Genomic DNA, 15,037 nt, shown 5'->3' on the forward strand with positions numbered 1-15,037 from the left:
AAGTGGATTTTATGCTCCTTATTTTTTTTTAAATGATCATGCTTTTATGTAAAGAATTACTATTGATGAAATCATAATTTTTCATAAAATAAGGATCTGCATATGTGATATGAAAAAGCATGTTTTATTATGAGCATTGATTTCATGAATATGTCATATAAAAATAGCATGATTATGAAGCATGAATTTTATTATTTTTCTATTTATATATATGTATGTTTAAGAAAAAGATAAAATGATTTCAAAGACTCTCAGATAGCTATGAATGAATTCCTTCGGGAAGGTCGACATTCGGAGCTAGCATCCACACGAAACATGGTCCTGCCAGCGGGTATAAAGTTGGCATATGAATTAAGAACTCTGTCGATTAAGAAACATGATCCTGTCACGGGTATAATAGTGACCTTAGCACGAATGTCTGTGAGCAATGTTTTGAAACATGACATGAATACATGATGAAAATGATTTACGATTCATAATTGTGAAATATACATGATTTATGCATGCATGATGAGCTTATGACTTGTTTTATTATATGCTCTATGAAATATTTATTTTTGCAATAATTGTTATTTGCTAAATGATGCATTATCATAGAAAACTTATACTTGATCCGGTAAAGAAGCGGAAGTCTACTTACTGAGCTAGTGTAGCTCATATTCTTTTTGTTTTCTTTTCATGTACAGAGAAATAAGACTAGGACCGAAGGAAAGAGAATCCAGGCTTGAAGATCAGCAAAGCAAGTTTAGAAATTTTGCTTTAGGAATTCAGTTTATGTTTATGAATTGTAGTCATTACGAATTTTAAGACTTGGATTATTTTATCTCTGGATTTAGATGCTCTGAACCAGTTTTGGTTTAATTAAATATTTGAATTGAACTTTATTATTACATTTATTTGAGATACACCTGTTATTATATTTAAGAAGATGAATTTTGGCTTCGTGTTATCGTGGGTCCATCCCTCGGTAGCATGGCCGTGTTATGTCCCGGGTTTGGGGCATGACAGTACAAGCCATTAATCTATTAACCTTTGAAATCCCTTTTTGGTTAGCTAGCCTACAAAAGATCTCTTGTTCATTAGGTAATGCTGTTTATGTTTCAAGTTGCCAGAATGGAGGTCAATAATGGGACATTACGAATAGTTACACATATAAATTGCAATTGTTTAAAGGATGTAACATGAGATCACTGCAATCATTACATAAGATCAATTAAAGAATTACCCATGCCAAACACTTGATAAAACACTTGACAAGGTTCCAAGCAACATCCTCTTGATTGTTGCACTATAACCAGCTTTGCAATGTAAGGTGCATGTTCCCTCTCCAAAATATCATTCAGACAGTACTGCTGAAAATATACATCCATGTCACTCCAAAAGGCAGTTCAGAATGTGGATCCAATATGAGGACATAAATATAGAAAGGGTTTATGGTCCACAAGACACGTCATAAGGGCCTGGTTTTGCTTAGACCTCAACCTTTTATGGGGAGTGATGGTTGCAATAGAGAAAGGGATGTGCAAACCACCACAAAAATCCATTTCAATTGATGTGATACAAGAAAGTGAAGAATATTGATGCCGAAGCCACAGTGAATTAAATTGCTTATCTCTGACCTGGAAGACTAAAGGGAATGAGTGCCATTGTACAGTTGGCTTGGCCTCTATTGTGACTTGCAGGTCATCGAAGGCCAATGGATATCAGTAGCCTTGCAAGGATTTGATGATGACAACCATACCATGTCCATTGCTATGGCCTACAATTGGTATAAAGCAATCATTTATGAGATCAACTTGGCCTTGGTTGGCCCATGCTTTCTCCATGTGCACATGTAATGAAGAGCATGGAGTTGGATCGAATTCGGTCGATGGATGAACGAGGCATAGTTCATTTTCTAGCTAGGGAATTTAATATATTGTCAAACATTGCGTCAAAGAACAATTAATTTAGTAATTAACTTCACTTGAAAGCTTGTGTTTGCACACAAAATATTGGTTCAATGTGAGCTTGCAATCCTACAATCAATATAATGCAAAATCTATGTTTGTTCCATGGCTTCTGAACATTGAAAGGATTTTTGCATTAGCAAATCTGGTGGACACCATCTTCTGATTTCATCTTATAATCAAAACTGTATCTTAGTTCAAACTAATCTGCTTAGATGTACAGGTATAGGTGTTTGTGGCAATGCAAAGTTTTAAAACAAATTATAGTAATTGCACTTCCATTAGTAATGAGGCTTTTGGTTTTTTTTTGGATTGTTGCATATTGACTATCAAGCTTATACCAACAATTACAAGATATTTCCAATAGAGGCTAAGTATTCTTGTGATAGGATTCAATGTTCAATTTCTAGTTCCACCTTAACCTGAAACTAAGAGAACGGATCTAACATTAAAGATACAAAGATCACTCTTTTAAGGGTTGTTTAGTTCTATTTAGCAAAGTGGATGCATATTATCAGTTGCATCAACATGTTCAAGACTACCCAGTACTCAAGTACAAAATTATTGATTGTAATAAGTGTATTTATAATTTTAGTATATTTTCTATGGTTTTCAAATACCTGCCCTACTTACTAGTTTTCAAGAAAAATGTAAATGATATGCATAAACAATAGCAACAATGACAGCAATGTAATATACCAAGCATGTAAAGGTTTTACAATGTGAATTACATGAATTTCGAGAGGCGATAACTATTATGGTTCCTTTGGTCATGTGAAATATGCACATCTAATGTTGACAATCTCATATTATTGTGGGATAGAAGCAGCAACTACATAGACTGAGAGAAGTTAACACCATAGAAATGTAGCAAATCTAGTGTGGAAATGAACTCACAAATAAGAGTGGTGAAAGTATTTTCTTCTCTTGTGAAGATGTAGGGTATGTACACTGAGGCATGAACAAATGGGTCATGCCCCATTTTGGCTTCTATTTAGGAGTTATCTTCTTTGGCCAGCTAATAAATAAGATTTTTGGTAGAGGCCAATGCGATCTACTAATATATAATGAGAAAGACTTTGAAGCTAGCTGTGTGAAAAAAAACCTAAAATCCTATCTCGCAATCTATTTGTTGACGCAAATAAATAAATAAATAAGTTTAAAAATTTTATGAAAAAAATTCTTAAACTAATAAATAAATAAGAAGCCCCATCTTGCAATCCACATGTGGAGGCAAAAAAACAAAAAAGTTCTAGAATTTTATGAAAATAATCTCTCTTTAATTAGAATTCTTTTCAAATAAAACTAATCTTTTATAATTAGAGAAAGATTCATGAATAAAAATAATATTACAAATACATGTTATTTTAAAATAAACATATTTTTTTCTCTTTTTTCTTTAGATATTACAATGTTCTTGAAACCGCCCCTTCAAAAATATATATCAAACCTCTCACATCTTCCCCAAGGTGCCTTAATTTATAAATATTTTTTAACAAACAGCCATAACCAATCATAACTTTTCAAACATGCACGTGTATCACACGTGTTCGAATCTATTATTTATACTAACTCTAACATTGCATGCCAAGAGCATGGCACATATTCTAATATAACATGACCAAGAAACTCTCTCAAAGATGACAAAAAAGACATAACCACTTTGCTTTCGAATCTATGAGGACCAGGATTACCATGACAACATTACACCATTATAACACTCAGCAAAATCATTTTTCACCATTATAATGGTTACAATTGCTATGACTTTTTCAGATATATCACAACACATTACGAGTATAAAATAATGAGCATCATGAGGACCGTTACTTGCCAAATGGTCAGAAAATAATGTTATTACAATGCACGTAGCTGTTGGTTGAATAAAAAATATTTTACCAACTGATATAAATATTTAAATTTAAAACTTGTACTTTATTTGATCAACAATGTCACTGTGATAATGAACAGCAACTAGATAACGGTTAAAAAATCCTTCTGAAACTGTTCTATGGGCCATTTAATGCCATAAAAACTATTATTTAAATCTTGGCAAAACTTTATTTATTCATATATTTTCAAGGTGTACAAACTTATCCGGCACGCAAGCCAAGCTTCCGGTGTTCCCGGCTATGATAGGAGCGTAGGAATTGTCACCAGTCTGTCAAACATCCCAGTAGAAGCTCACAGGAATAAAATAAGCTGATTCCATATCTCATGGGCCATCAAATGTAGAAGTGTATGATTTTATTTTGTTGTTATTATCAATACCTTGTCTTAGGTTGTTTCTAGGTGTACAACCATATCTTAATGAGTAGTGACATTATGGTGTTAGAATTACATTTTGATATGTGCTGGCCACCATTTGAAAATAAACAATGGATGTCTGTTTGATATGTGGGGGCCAGCAATAGATTTGGGACCAGAGGTTAGAACCTAGGATTAGGGTGGGAATTAAGATTAAGCTTTAAGTTTAGGTTTTGGACTTCAATGGACTGACCTAAGTTGAGGGGGGTTGTGAGGTTGGTAGTCAGAGTCATTTGGGAAAATAATAGAGATCGGAGAACTCTATGCACCAAACTGTCATGTTGATCAACTAGAAATAAAGATATTGAAATGTATCTTAATTTGTTTGGGTTATAATGTTTGAAGTAAAACTTAGTTTATACAATTGCTAAGTATCCAAAGATTTCCTGCTTGATATTTAGGTACTGGTTGAATTGAGTATGGGGCCCAAAACCAATGAAGGGAAATTGCTGTTTGAGAGAGAAGCACTGGGAAAACAGAGCTTAGAGAAGGACCACCTATGATCAAAATATAATGTTGTTATAGGTGACTACAAAAGTGATATTGTGGTTACATATAAATGGCAAAAGATAAATAGCAATATTGTGGAGGAAAAAAAAAAAAAAAGAAGATGGAGAGGGAAGCTATACATTTCATTTGAGATGCAATTGACAAGCTCACCTTATCTTAAACCAATTTACTAAAACAAAGAAGAAAGAGCAAATTTAAAAATTTGTCGCATTTGCGACATCTTCATTTAGAGACCACATTTTGACTCATGCAGATACAATGCACATGACTCATTTAAGCTAAATGCATACCCTGCTAGATTAATCTGAAAATTTGAGTATAATAAAAGATTTAGCATCAAGTTTTTATCCTTCACAGTTCATTTTAATTCTACTTGAGCTAATAAAAGAATTCATATGGTAGATACTTCTCTCTTGTTACTTTCAACTCGAGATAGGAAATTTTGGACGGCATTACGTAGTCAGAGACTTCATATATAAGAGATTACAAGTTATTTTATTTTTATGAATCAATTAATAAGGCAACACTCTTCAAAATAATAATAAATACAAAACAGTAGCCTTAATCAATCAAATTGAGTCACTTCTAAAATCTATCACATGGATCCTGGAAGTACTATCAAGCTATTGAAACTTATAACCTCTTTTTTCAAAATAATAATAAATGCAAAAAAGGAGCTTTAATCAATCAAATTGTGTCACATCTAAAATCTATCACATGGATCATGGAAGTGCTACTGATGGTATTGGTAAAAAATATGAGTGTACTATTTTTGAAAATAATAAAACTAAATATAAAAATTTTTTACTTTCATTTTTTTACAAATAATAAATATAATTTTTAAAAAATAAAAATAATAGCATAAAACGTATTTTTTACTTTGATTAAATTTTATTTTTAAAATAAATAATAAAAAATAAGAATGATGTAAGAGTTTCCTAATATCAGGATTAAATAGTTAATAAATATTAATGCTAAGCTTATGGGCCGCGAGTGGGGAAAGTTGGTGGTAAATAATTGGGCGTGCTATGGGCGGGAATGGGGTTAAGTTGGTTTTAAAAACCGACGCAGGGTCGCTTGGGCCGAGAAAAGGTTGAAAAGCACACCCAGAGCACGACCTTTTCCTTCGCTTCCCTTCCACTCGTCTTCTCTTCTCTCAACAGGTAGAGATTTTTTTTTTTTTTTTCCTTTTTTTTTTCTATTTCAAAACAGCAAATAAATAATAATTTAATTTGTATATTTGATGAATAACCTGAGAAAACAAAGTAAAAGAATCCATCTTGGATTCCAAAAGCCCTCTTCCACCACTCTGTTTGTCTTCTGAGATTCCATTATCCCTCCCTCTTGCCTCTCTTTACTGTTTCAACGCCTCTTTCTGGGTGGATTTGGGATTTCTTTTTCCCTTTTTTTTCCATTATTTTTTAAAAATTTCCTCTCCTGATATATATACATATTTTTTCTGTTTTCTGAATGAGTTTATGATTTAAAATGTGTATTAGTAGGCGTGCATTAAAAAATATATGATTCATATTTAGAGATTTTTTTGAACATTTGTTTTTGGTTTTAAGATTTCTTTCTTTTTTTTTTTTTTTTTTTTTGTGAAGAGGTGATTATCTGAGGAAGGATTAGGCACTGAGAAGCGTTGGATGGTTGGGATCTCGGGATGGACCGCCGGAGTTGGCTGTGGAGGCGGAGGTCGTCGGAGAAGAGCCCAGGTGAGACCGAGAGCTCGGGGTCGGTATCTTCGCATTCCGAGCGCTACTCCGATGATCAGGTTTGAGTCTGCCGACTTCTTTGTTTCCTCTGTAATTTTTGTTTACTGTTTTCCAGTCTATTGCTTTTGTAATATTTTCTTACCATATGAAAAGTCTCTGTACATAACTGAAGATGAGATGAGCTTCACATATTTTTCAATTTGTAAGAAATTAGCTTAATATATGTCTTTGATTGCGCAACGCTACAAGAGGATTTGAAGAAAGCTTGAGGTTTTGGTAACTTTGTCTTCTTTAATTCTGCATGGATGATATTAGCTTTGATTTAGTCGGTACATTGTTGGGTGACAGTATAACAGTAATCACTAGCATCAGCTGGTTGGTGTCCTCTCCTCTTGAGGAGAGGTCCAGGCTTGGATTTTTGGTGAATGGAGGTGTCTTACGACGATATTTCTCTGAAAATTGATATTGTAAATTGCTAGTAGCTAGGCAGTACCCTCCAGCTTTTGGAGGAGAGAAATCGCGCTTTATTTGTAAGATTATTCCTTCATGGCTTGCTATAGAGCCTCAGCTCAGGAAGGAATTGGGATTATATGTTTCGCGGGCCAAGATTGGCTAATCACATTCTTCAAGCTTGTAGCAGTAATTCTTCAGCACATCCTAGGAACTGCAGATAAGAAAGAGAAATTTTGTGTGTTCTTAAATTTATTAACCAACCTAGACTCTTAGAATGGGAAACTGATCCTTTTTTCCCCTAATTGCATGTTATATACAAAGTGCATGCAATGTTCTCAACTTGAATATCTTATAGCCAAGAAATTACTTCAGTCTATTTAATCAAAAACTACTACATGAATTAAGCAGCTGACTTAATGAGCTGATTTTTAGGTTTTTAAGAATAAATTATAAATGAAAGAACGTGAAATTTTTGGATATGCCAATTCCAAAATTAGGCCCTCTTTTTTTGAAGAATAACTTAGAACAACCTGAATAAAGTCAACTTATTCAGCTTTATTTTGGCAAACAACTGTTTGGGCACTGCAATAAAGAAGGTTGAAGGAAACATAGTTAAGAGTTTCAGAACAGCTGAGAAAGCACCTTATAGGTACTTTTTCCCCTTTAAACTGGATAAAGCTACTCAACCAACACGGCAGAACGAGAACAGGGCCTTTAGTAGCATAATGATGTGAAAATTGTGCAGAAGCAAAGTTCGACATAACTTTGGAAACAAAACTGAATGAAATTAAAAACTTCTACAAATGGCTCAAGAGAGTTATTTTTCTCAGCATAAACTTTACTCTCAAATGTCCTAATCTGTCAAATAGTAGACAATGACTTTCAAATATTGCTATGCAACCTTTCCTTGGATGTTGACTCCCTCTACCTAAATCTTATATTTGCCAGAATTTATTGCAGACTAAGAATAAAAAGACTCATAGTTTTAGGGGGGAAAAAAGAAGAGAAACATGGGATGATATTTTGTTTAAATAATCATATCATAATCATAACCATTAAAACTTTCCCAACTATTTATGGTTGGTTTTTTTCTTTTTTAATAAGAAAGCCAAAATAGACAGCACAAAAGGGGAAAATGTATCCAGTTCCATGTTGTGGTATGATAGGCAGGAGTTGTAAGGTGAAATTGGTAATGCATGGCAGTTTTGAGACTTAGTTACCTGAAGCATGAGCAGGTGCTGGATCTAGGTACCAGGAACCAGATCTCTCAAAAGGAATCGAGGCAAGGAAATGGTCAGGAAGTTGATTTAGGGATGAGATTGTAAAGAGATTCCCAAGTAGAAACTTCAAGCTACTAAATCTTAAAAGAGATTCATGGCTGTCATGAACAAGGGTTTCTTATAAGAAACATTTTACTAATATAAGTACTATTAACTTCCAATGCAGAACCTATAATTAGAAACCTAATTAATAAAAAAAGGGGGAAAGCATGAGAAAGATGATTTGGTATGCATTGTCGAAGAGGGTTGTCAAGCAGTGCTCACTGGTTGGTCACGGTTTCCTTTTTTGTGGGAAACAAAGATGGAGCTGTGTTTGCCCCAAAAAGAAGTTCTCTTTTATTGTGCTAGCATTTGGTTGCAAGCAGCGGGGTTGCTTGCAATTAAAGTAGAAGTGTAATGCATCTTCAAAAAATGTACCATTATAATTAGAGATATAGCATTTTAAGTTGGTTTGCCTAGAGTTCAGGCTATAGTTGCATGATGAGGTTCAAGGAAGAAAAAGATCACCTTGCCTTTAAAGAAATGGTAGTATTGTATCTGAGGTAGTGGAAGTGCAAGAGTTTCCCAAATGATGTGTGATACAAGTTACTTTCACTGTTGGTGGGAATTTGCTTGCTTCATCCAATCAATTGATCACCTTCATCCCCCTTGATCTGTAATACCATCTTGTTGCAAGTTGAGTTGCAGTAAATAAGCCAACTTGTGGTTGCCAATGCCATGAGTTGGGAGACTACTATGCAGAAGGTGCATCTACAAGGCATGCAAAAATCTGTCTGGCGAGAGGATCTTTTGCAGGCTACTGAATAACCCCTAAGAGAAAGTTGCAAGAAGGAATTTGGAAGGAAGTTTAGAAAAGTTAACTATTCTCACATCAAGGTGCAGGGCCTGGAGGCCGTAAGAAAACTAGAGAAATCCTTTATTTTCTAATTCTGTTCTTGTCAATGCAACTGTGGTTGCATAAACCTCTTTTTCTTTTGTATTTTCCATACAGGGAAGGGGATGCAGTGGAGGTTCTAGCCCTTGGTATCACTTTTACTTTGCTTGCCCCAGAATTTTGGAGAAAACTAACTTCAAAAATTGCTTCAGTTAATCGTAAATGTATTAAACTTTAAGATTTGTGAGTCACCTCACAAGCAGAAAGCATGTCTGTGAGGGGGATGGTAACATTGCTATGTCATCAAGTAGTATGAACATAATAACAGATATCATAGTAGTGTTGGTGCAGAAACTCCATTCTTGTCTTTGCATTTTCACTGTAATAAACTTATGCTGATCTGGCTTGAGAAGGATGATTTGTCATCTGCTTTACAAGGATGTGGGCAGCTATGTAGAGCAAGAGGATGGTGATAAGGAGAAAGTGCTGATGGCATGCTATGTTATATTGCAGTTCATTCAAAGTAATACCCTTTATATTAGCAAATAATAGCATGAAAGGAGAATAATACAGCGTTCTTCACAAATTATGGAACTAAGAAATTCCCTCAGCACTTCCAGCCCAAGCCAATTTTGATTGGGTTGGCAATAGCACCCGCTTCTTCTTTCTCTTTTCTCTTGTGGGGTGGGGAGAGGTGATTGCTTGGATGGATGGAGATGATAACTCAATGTTGATGTATATAGCCATTTGCAGGAAAGAGACAGGGAGACTAAAGAGTGTATGGAAATGTAGAGGTAGAGTACTAGGTGCAAGTTATGCACATCAATTACCTTGCGAGTTACCCACCAATTAATAATTGTTTTGCCTTGACATTCTAGTGCATGACTTGCACGTCTGTTATGCTTGTGAATAACGAATGGGATGTGCAACGCACCCTTCTTGTAACAAATTGAATGACACTATAGAAGAATATCATGTTTATTTGTATATTTTGGCTGCACAACTCGAAATAACTTAATCATGGAAGGTTTTCTTGGATATTCTTTATGAGCACAGTTATTCAAAATGCCACCAATTATATTACTAAAAATGCCATAAGTTGCAATTTTCTGCTGCCTCATGCTATCTTCTCCCCATCTCTGGTCCAATCCGAGATCTGTTATTAATTTCTTCATTCTAGCTATATATATATATATATATATATATATGGGCAGGCATGAGGGCATGATTGTGTTAGAGGCCTGCCCCTCATTTATATATTCAGGAATATACTGCTGGAGGTTGAAAAAGTATTGCTTCTTAGATGCTTTCTTTTATATATTCATGCTTTCTTTATTGCTTCTTAGATGCTTTCTTTTATATATTCATGCTTTCTTTATTGCTTCTTAGATGCTTTCTTTTATATATTCATGCTTTCTTTCTGGATTTGAGATTAAGGAAATGAATATGGATTGACTTGTATTGGTAAGAACTGAGGGTATTGATTGTTGAACAGGATGCATTCAAGGCTTCTCCAATAAATGCTTCTCCAAGTCAAGCTCAATCACCTGAGGTTTCATCAAAAACTGCTGGCGGTGAAGTCAATGAAACTGTTAAGAGTTTGACTGAGAAACTATCAGCTGCTCTTTTGAACATTAGTGCTAAAGAGGATTTGGTGCAGCAGCATGCTAAAGTTGCAGAAGAAGCTGTTTTAGGTAAGCTACCTGTTTCATATTTGTTCGTATATTGCTGTGAATACATGGAAATAGTCCATATGATTGAAACACTTGTAGCATGGACTCACCCTTTAGTATCCAAAGCTTTCCTGGGAGGCTAATCTGCAGTCAGGGAATGATTTTACTGGGAACATTTCTCAAGTGCAGAACTTATTTGCTCCTTCATTTGAATCCCCCTCCAGGATCATGTTCTTGCTGGTTACTGTAAAATTGTCAATGCATGCTTATACTCTTTAAAATTGGATTCAAGTACCAAAGATGTGTTATTTAAAAGGAACTTGCTATCTGTACTAATACAACCTGCCAAGATTTGCTTTTCTGTAGTAATTCCTGGTATGGATTACTTGGGGCTAATGTGGTTTTGTGATTCAAGTTGTCTATCATCATATCATCATCAAACTTTATATTCATATGTACTGAATTTTCAGGGCCTCTTGGTGTTATTCCAATGAGTTAAATGTTAACGTGCTACAATAATCACCATAGCAGCATTGCTGTAGCTTATTTGTTTCATGGATGTTGATTATATTAAGATGTTATTGTTAATTGTCAGAGCATCATAGTCTATCCACTTAATCAGTAAAGTTTCATCAAAATTCCAATCAACTGACCTGCAAGTTCATCAAACTGCCGAATTTTCTGCTTGCATATTACTTAAATTTTTGTAAGTTTGAAAAATCATCAGATTCTAATTTCTGAATTACCAACTTTTGGCCATGACAAGATATCCTTGGCAACACATGTTAGACTTTTCTTTGTTTTTTTTTCCCCCTTAAATAATTATCTTCCAATGGATGCAAGAGTCCAAGTTTCACTGACAAGAAAAAGCATATGGCTATAAAATATAAGCTGAACTGGTATGCAGAACCTCAATAATTGTTTCATTAAGGTGCTTGCTCAGGGTGAAATACATAAGCTAGCTCAGATCTGGTAACGACCATGCAATTGATTATGAATTGCTAGATAAATCATTCATTCACTGTCTTGTTGGACAATGATCATGCATAAATCATTTTATGCTCTTTTCATGTATATGGTCAAACACTTTTTTTCTTGCTAGGTTGGGAAAAGGCAGAAAAGGAAGTTGCGACACTGAAGCAGCAGCTTGAAGCTGCAGCACGGAAGAACTCTGCCCTAGAAGACAAAGTTGGACACATTGATGGTGCCCTCAAGGAATGTGTTAGGCAGCTCCGGCAATCCAAAGTGGAGCAAGAGCAAAGAATCCATGATGCTCTCATCAAGAAAACCCTTGAATGGGAGTCTGACAAGTTTAAGCTTGAGAGCCAGCTTGTTGAGCTCCAGGCCCAGCTAGAAGCTAAAGCTGAAGCTACCGCCCCTATTTACCATGAACATCATGCAAAAGTTGAAGCTCTTGAGCAAGAAAACATGGCTCTCAAAGATGAACTACTTGCTTGTGCTGAGCATCTTAAATTGCTGACACTAGAGAGGGAGCTGAGTACTAGAGCAGCAGAAACAGCCAGTAAACAACACTTGGAGAGCATAAAGAAGGTGGCTAGGCTTGAAGCTGAGTGCCGTAGGCTGAGGGCTGTAGCATGTAAATCCTCACTAAGTAATGGCCACAAGCCTATATCTAGCTCTGCCTATGTGGAGTCTCTTACAGACAGCCAATCGGATTGTGGGGAAAGGTTTCTTGGTCTGGATAATGAGCCAAGCTGCTCAGATTCATGGGCCTCAGCTCTAATTGCTGAGCTCAATCAGTTCAGGAATGAGAAATCCAGTGCAACAAACCTTTCCATGTCTGCAGAAATTGACATAATGGATGATTTCCTTGAGATGGAAAGACTCGCTGCGTTGCCTGAGGCTGACCATGGAAGCTCTAGCTTTGAGCTTGAAGCCGAAACTGACCATGCTGTAAGAGATAGCTCATCAAAAAGTGAAGTGGAAGCTGTGCATCAGCAGATGACTGGGTTAGAGGAAAAGGTTGACAAAATGGCAACTGAGAAAGTGGAAGTCGAGATGTCTTTGAATGAAACCAGAAATCAGCTTAAGATTTCTTGCAATCAGCTGACAGTAGCTGAGGATAAGTTGATGGACTTGCAAAGGCAGCTAAATTTGGTTAATGGGGAAAAGCATATTCTTGAGATAGAAGTAGAAACTATGGAGGCAAAAAGAAATGAATTGGAACGTCAACTTGAATCAGCACATATGAAAATTGGGGATCTATGTGAGCAAGTGAGTTCATTGGAAGCAAAGGTTGAGAAAGAGAAGACAATATCTAGAGAATTAGCAGCTAGGTATCAGAATATGGAGTTCCTGGAGGCGAAAAGAAAGGAACTGGAATTTCGACTTGATTCAGCCCATAAAGAAAATGTAAAGTTACAGGAGAAGGTGAGTCTATTAGAAAGAAAAGTGGAGGAAGAGAAGGCATCATCTTCAGAACTTGCATCTAGTTGCCAGAGTATGGAGGCTTTGGAGGCAAAAAGAAAGGAACTGGAGTCGCAGCTTGAGTCAGCTTATTTGGAAAAGGGAAAGATACATGACAAAGTTGATTTATTGCAAAAGAAAATTGAGGAGGAGAGGGCATTTTCTGCAGAAATATCAGCTAAGTTCCAGTGTTTGGAAGCTGTGAACATAAAGAAAACGGAATTGGAGTCTCAACTAAATTCAGCACATTTGGAAATCAGAAAGCTATATGAGAAGGTTAGTTTACTAGAAGGAAGACTTGAAAAAGAGAGGACACTCTCTGCTGAATTTGCAGCTAATGCAGAGGCTGGAGAGGCAAAGAGAAGGGAATTGGTAGCACAGCATGAGGCAGCAAATCTGGAAATTAAGAGGCTACTTGAGAAGATGGCTCTACTGGAAAAACAATTTGAGGAGGAGAGAGCATTGTCTCAAGAACTTGCAGCCAAGTGCCTGGAATTGCAAAATGAGCTATCTCGGAAGAAGCAGGAAGCTGAGCTCCATCAACGTGCACATTCAAATGGAGAGTTGAAAATCAAACAGGTAGAATTCAGCTGCATACGTTTTTTTCACAAATATCAAGGCCTGCTTGCTTGGGATCTTCATGTTTGCATACGTTGCTTGGAATCTTGAGTTTTTTTTCAGCTCTAGTTAAGAGGGTTGAAGTGGGAAAATTGATATTAACAATGCAAATTGGTAGATGTAGATCCATAATATCCTGCAGTCACAATTACCACATACTTCAGTCCTATTCTGTTGATATTGTTTACACATTCATGCATTACTATTTCATGATTGTCTGTTTGATAAAATTGTTTTGTTGACAGGAGAAAGAACGAGTTCTGGCTTCTGGGAAATTAGCGGAGTGTCAGAAGACAATAGCCTCTCTTAACCGGCAGTTGAAATCATTAGCATCATTAGATGATTTCTTGCTCGAAGCCGAGAATCCAGATTTAAATGGAGATTCACTAAATCTTAGAGGGCAAAATTTAAGAACAGTTTATTCAAGCAGTTCTCCAGAAAAGTTTGTCAGTTCAAGTCCGCTGAATGGTGAAGTGAGTGGATCCCTGGAATCTTCTTCATCCTCTGCTATGTCTGGTTTTGCTGAGCTTTCAATCCTAAGTGAAAACAATAGCACTACAGAAAACCAATAGGCATGTAAACGGAGTTTCTGTGCTCGCTGTTTGATTGGTAAATGTATAAGAGACGTGTTATGCTGCAAACTTTACAAATTGGCAGTTCACAGGTGATTTTTCTGTTATCAAAACCTAAGCAAGAAAGAGGGAAAATTTGAAGGATTAAACTAAAGAGTGGCAACTTTGTATATATCTCGTGCATCTACCTTATGCTCTTATTTCCTGGTGTGATGAATTTGTTAATAGAGTAACCTGGGATAGCCAGGCGTCTTTACTGCTTGTAAGCCAGGGGTGTTTATGCTTAACCAGTGAGTATGAGTATAGTAACAAATCTTGGAAACTGACTAATTAATTTTACAATAGCTCATTGACCAAATGATTCTCCACATTATTTTCTATTTATCAAATCAATTGAGATTTATTTGCAGATTATGTACAAGCTTGACAGCGATGGCTTATAGCCACCTGCTGATGACACCTCTGGCAAGCCTGCAGCCACTGGCCAGTGTGTTACGGATATATGCTCTTTTGCTTTTTTTTTTTTTTTTGGTTACAATATATGCTCTTTTGAAATCTATGCCTTGCAATGAACTTTAAGGCAAAAAAAAAAAGATGATTTTTCTACCTTTGCTCTTTACCCTATATTTTAACCTTCCACAAGCTTGAGGCCTCCAGTT

The 15,037-nt window shown here is 35.9% G+C and overlaps 1 protein-coding gene across 2 annotated transcripts; it reads left to right on the plus strand.

The window, feature by feature from the left end:
- Window positions 1-5,832: 5,832 nt before the first annotated feature.
- Window positions 5,833-14,550, plus strand: LOC105037934 (uncharacterized). 2 transcript variants are annotated; one of them, XM_010913568.3, is made up of 5 exons: window positions 5,833-5,929; window positions 6,371-6,540; window positions 10,584-10,782; window positions 11,864-13,767; window positions 14,052-14,550. In XM_010913568.3, exons 2-5 carry the CDS (start codon window positions 6,430-6,432, stop codon window positions 14,376-14,378), a joined length of 2,541 nt encoding a protein of 846 aa, XP_010911870.2. In that variant the 5' UTR covers window positions 5,833-5,929; window positions 6,371-6,429; the 3' UTR covers window positions 14,379-14,550. The 2 variants fall into 2 exon arrangements, with proteins under 2 accessions (XP_010911870.2, XP_073106731.1); XM_073250630.1 differs by having other exon boundaries at window positions 10,596-10,782.
- The last annotated feature ends 487 nt before the right edge of the window (window positions 14,551-15,037 follow it).

The sequence above is a fragment of the Elaeis guineensis genome, chromosome 1, assembly GCF_000442705.2.
Source record: "Elaeis guineensis isolate ETL-2024a chromosome 1, EG11, whole genome shotgun sequence".
Classification (NCBI taxonomy): Eukaryota; Viridiplantae; Streptophyta; class Magnoliopsida; order Arecales; family Arecaceae; genus Elaeis; species Elaeis guineensis.

Coding starts and splice junctions, on each gene's coding strand:
- LOC105037934 (XM_010913568.3), top strand. CDS start 6,430: ATGGACCGCCGGAGTTGGCTGTGGAGGCGGAGGTCGTCGGAGAAGAGC. Junction 10,783..11,863: donor TGCAGAAGAAGCTGTTTTAG/GTAAGCTACCTG, acceptor TTTTCTTGCTAG/GTTGGGAAAAGGCAGAAAAG. Junction 13,768..14,051: donor GAGAGTTGAAAATCAAACAG/GTAGAATTCAGC, acceptor TTTTGTTGACAG/GAGAAAGAACGAGTTCTGGC.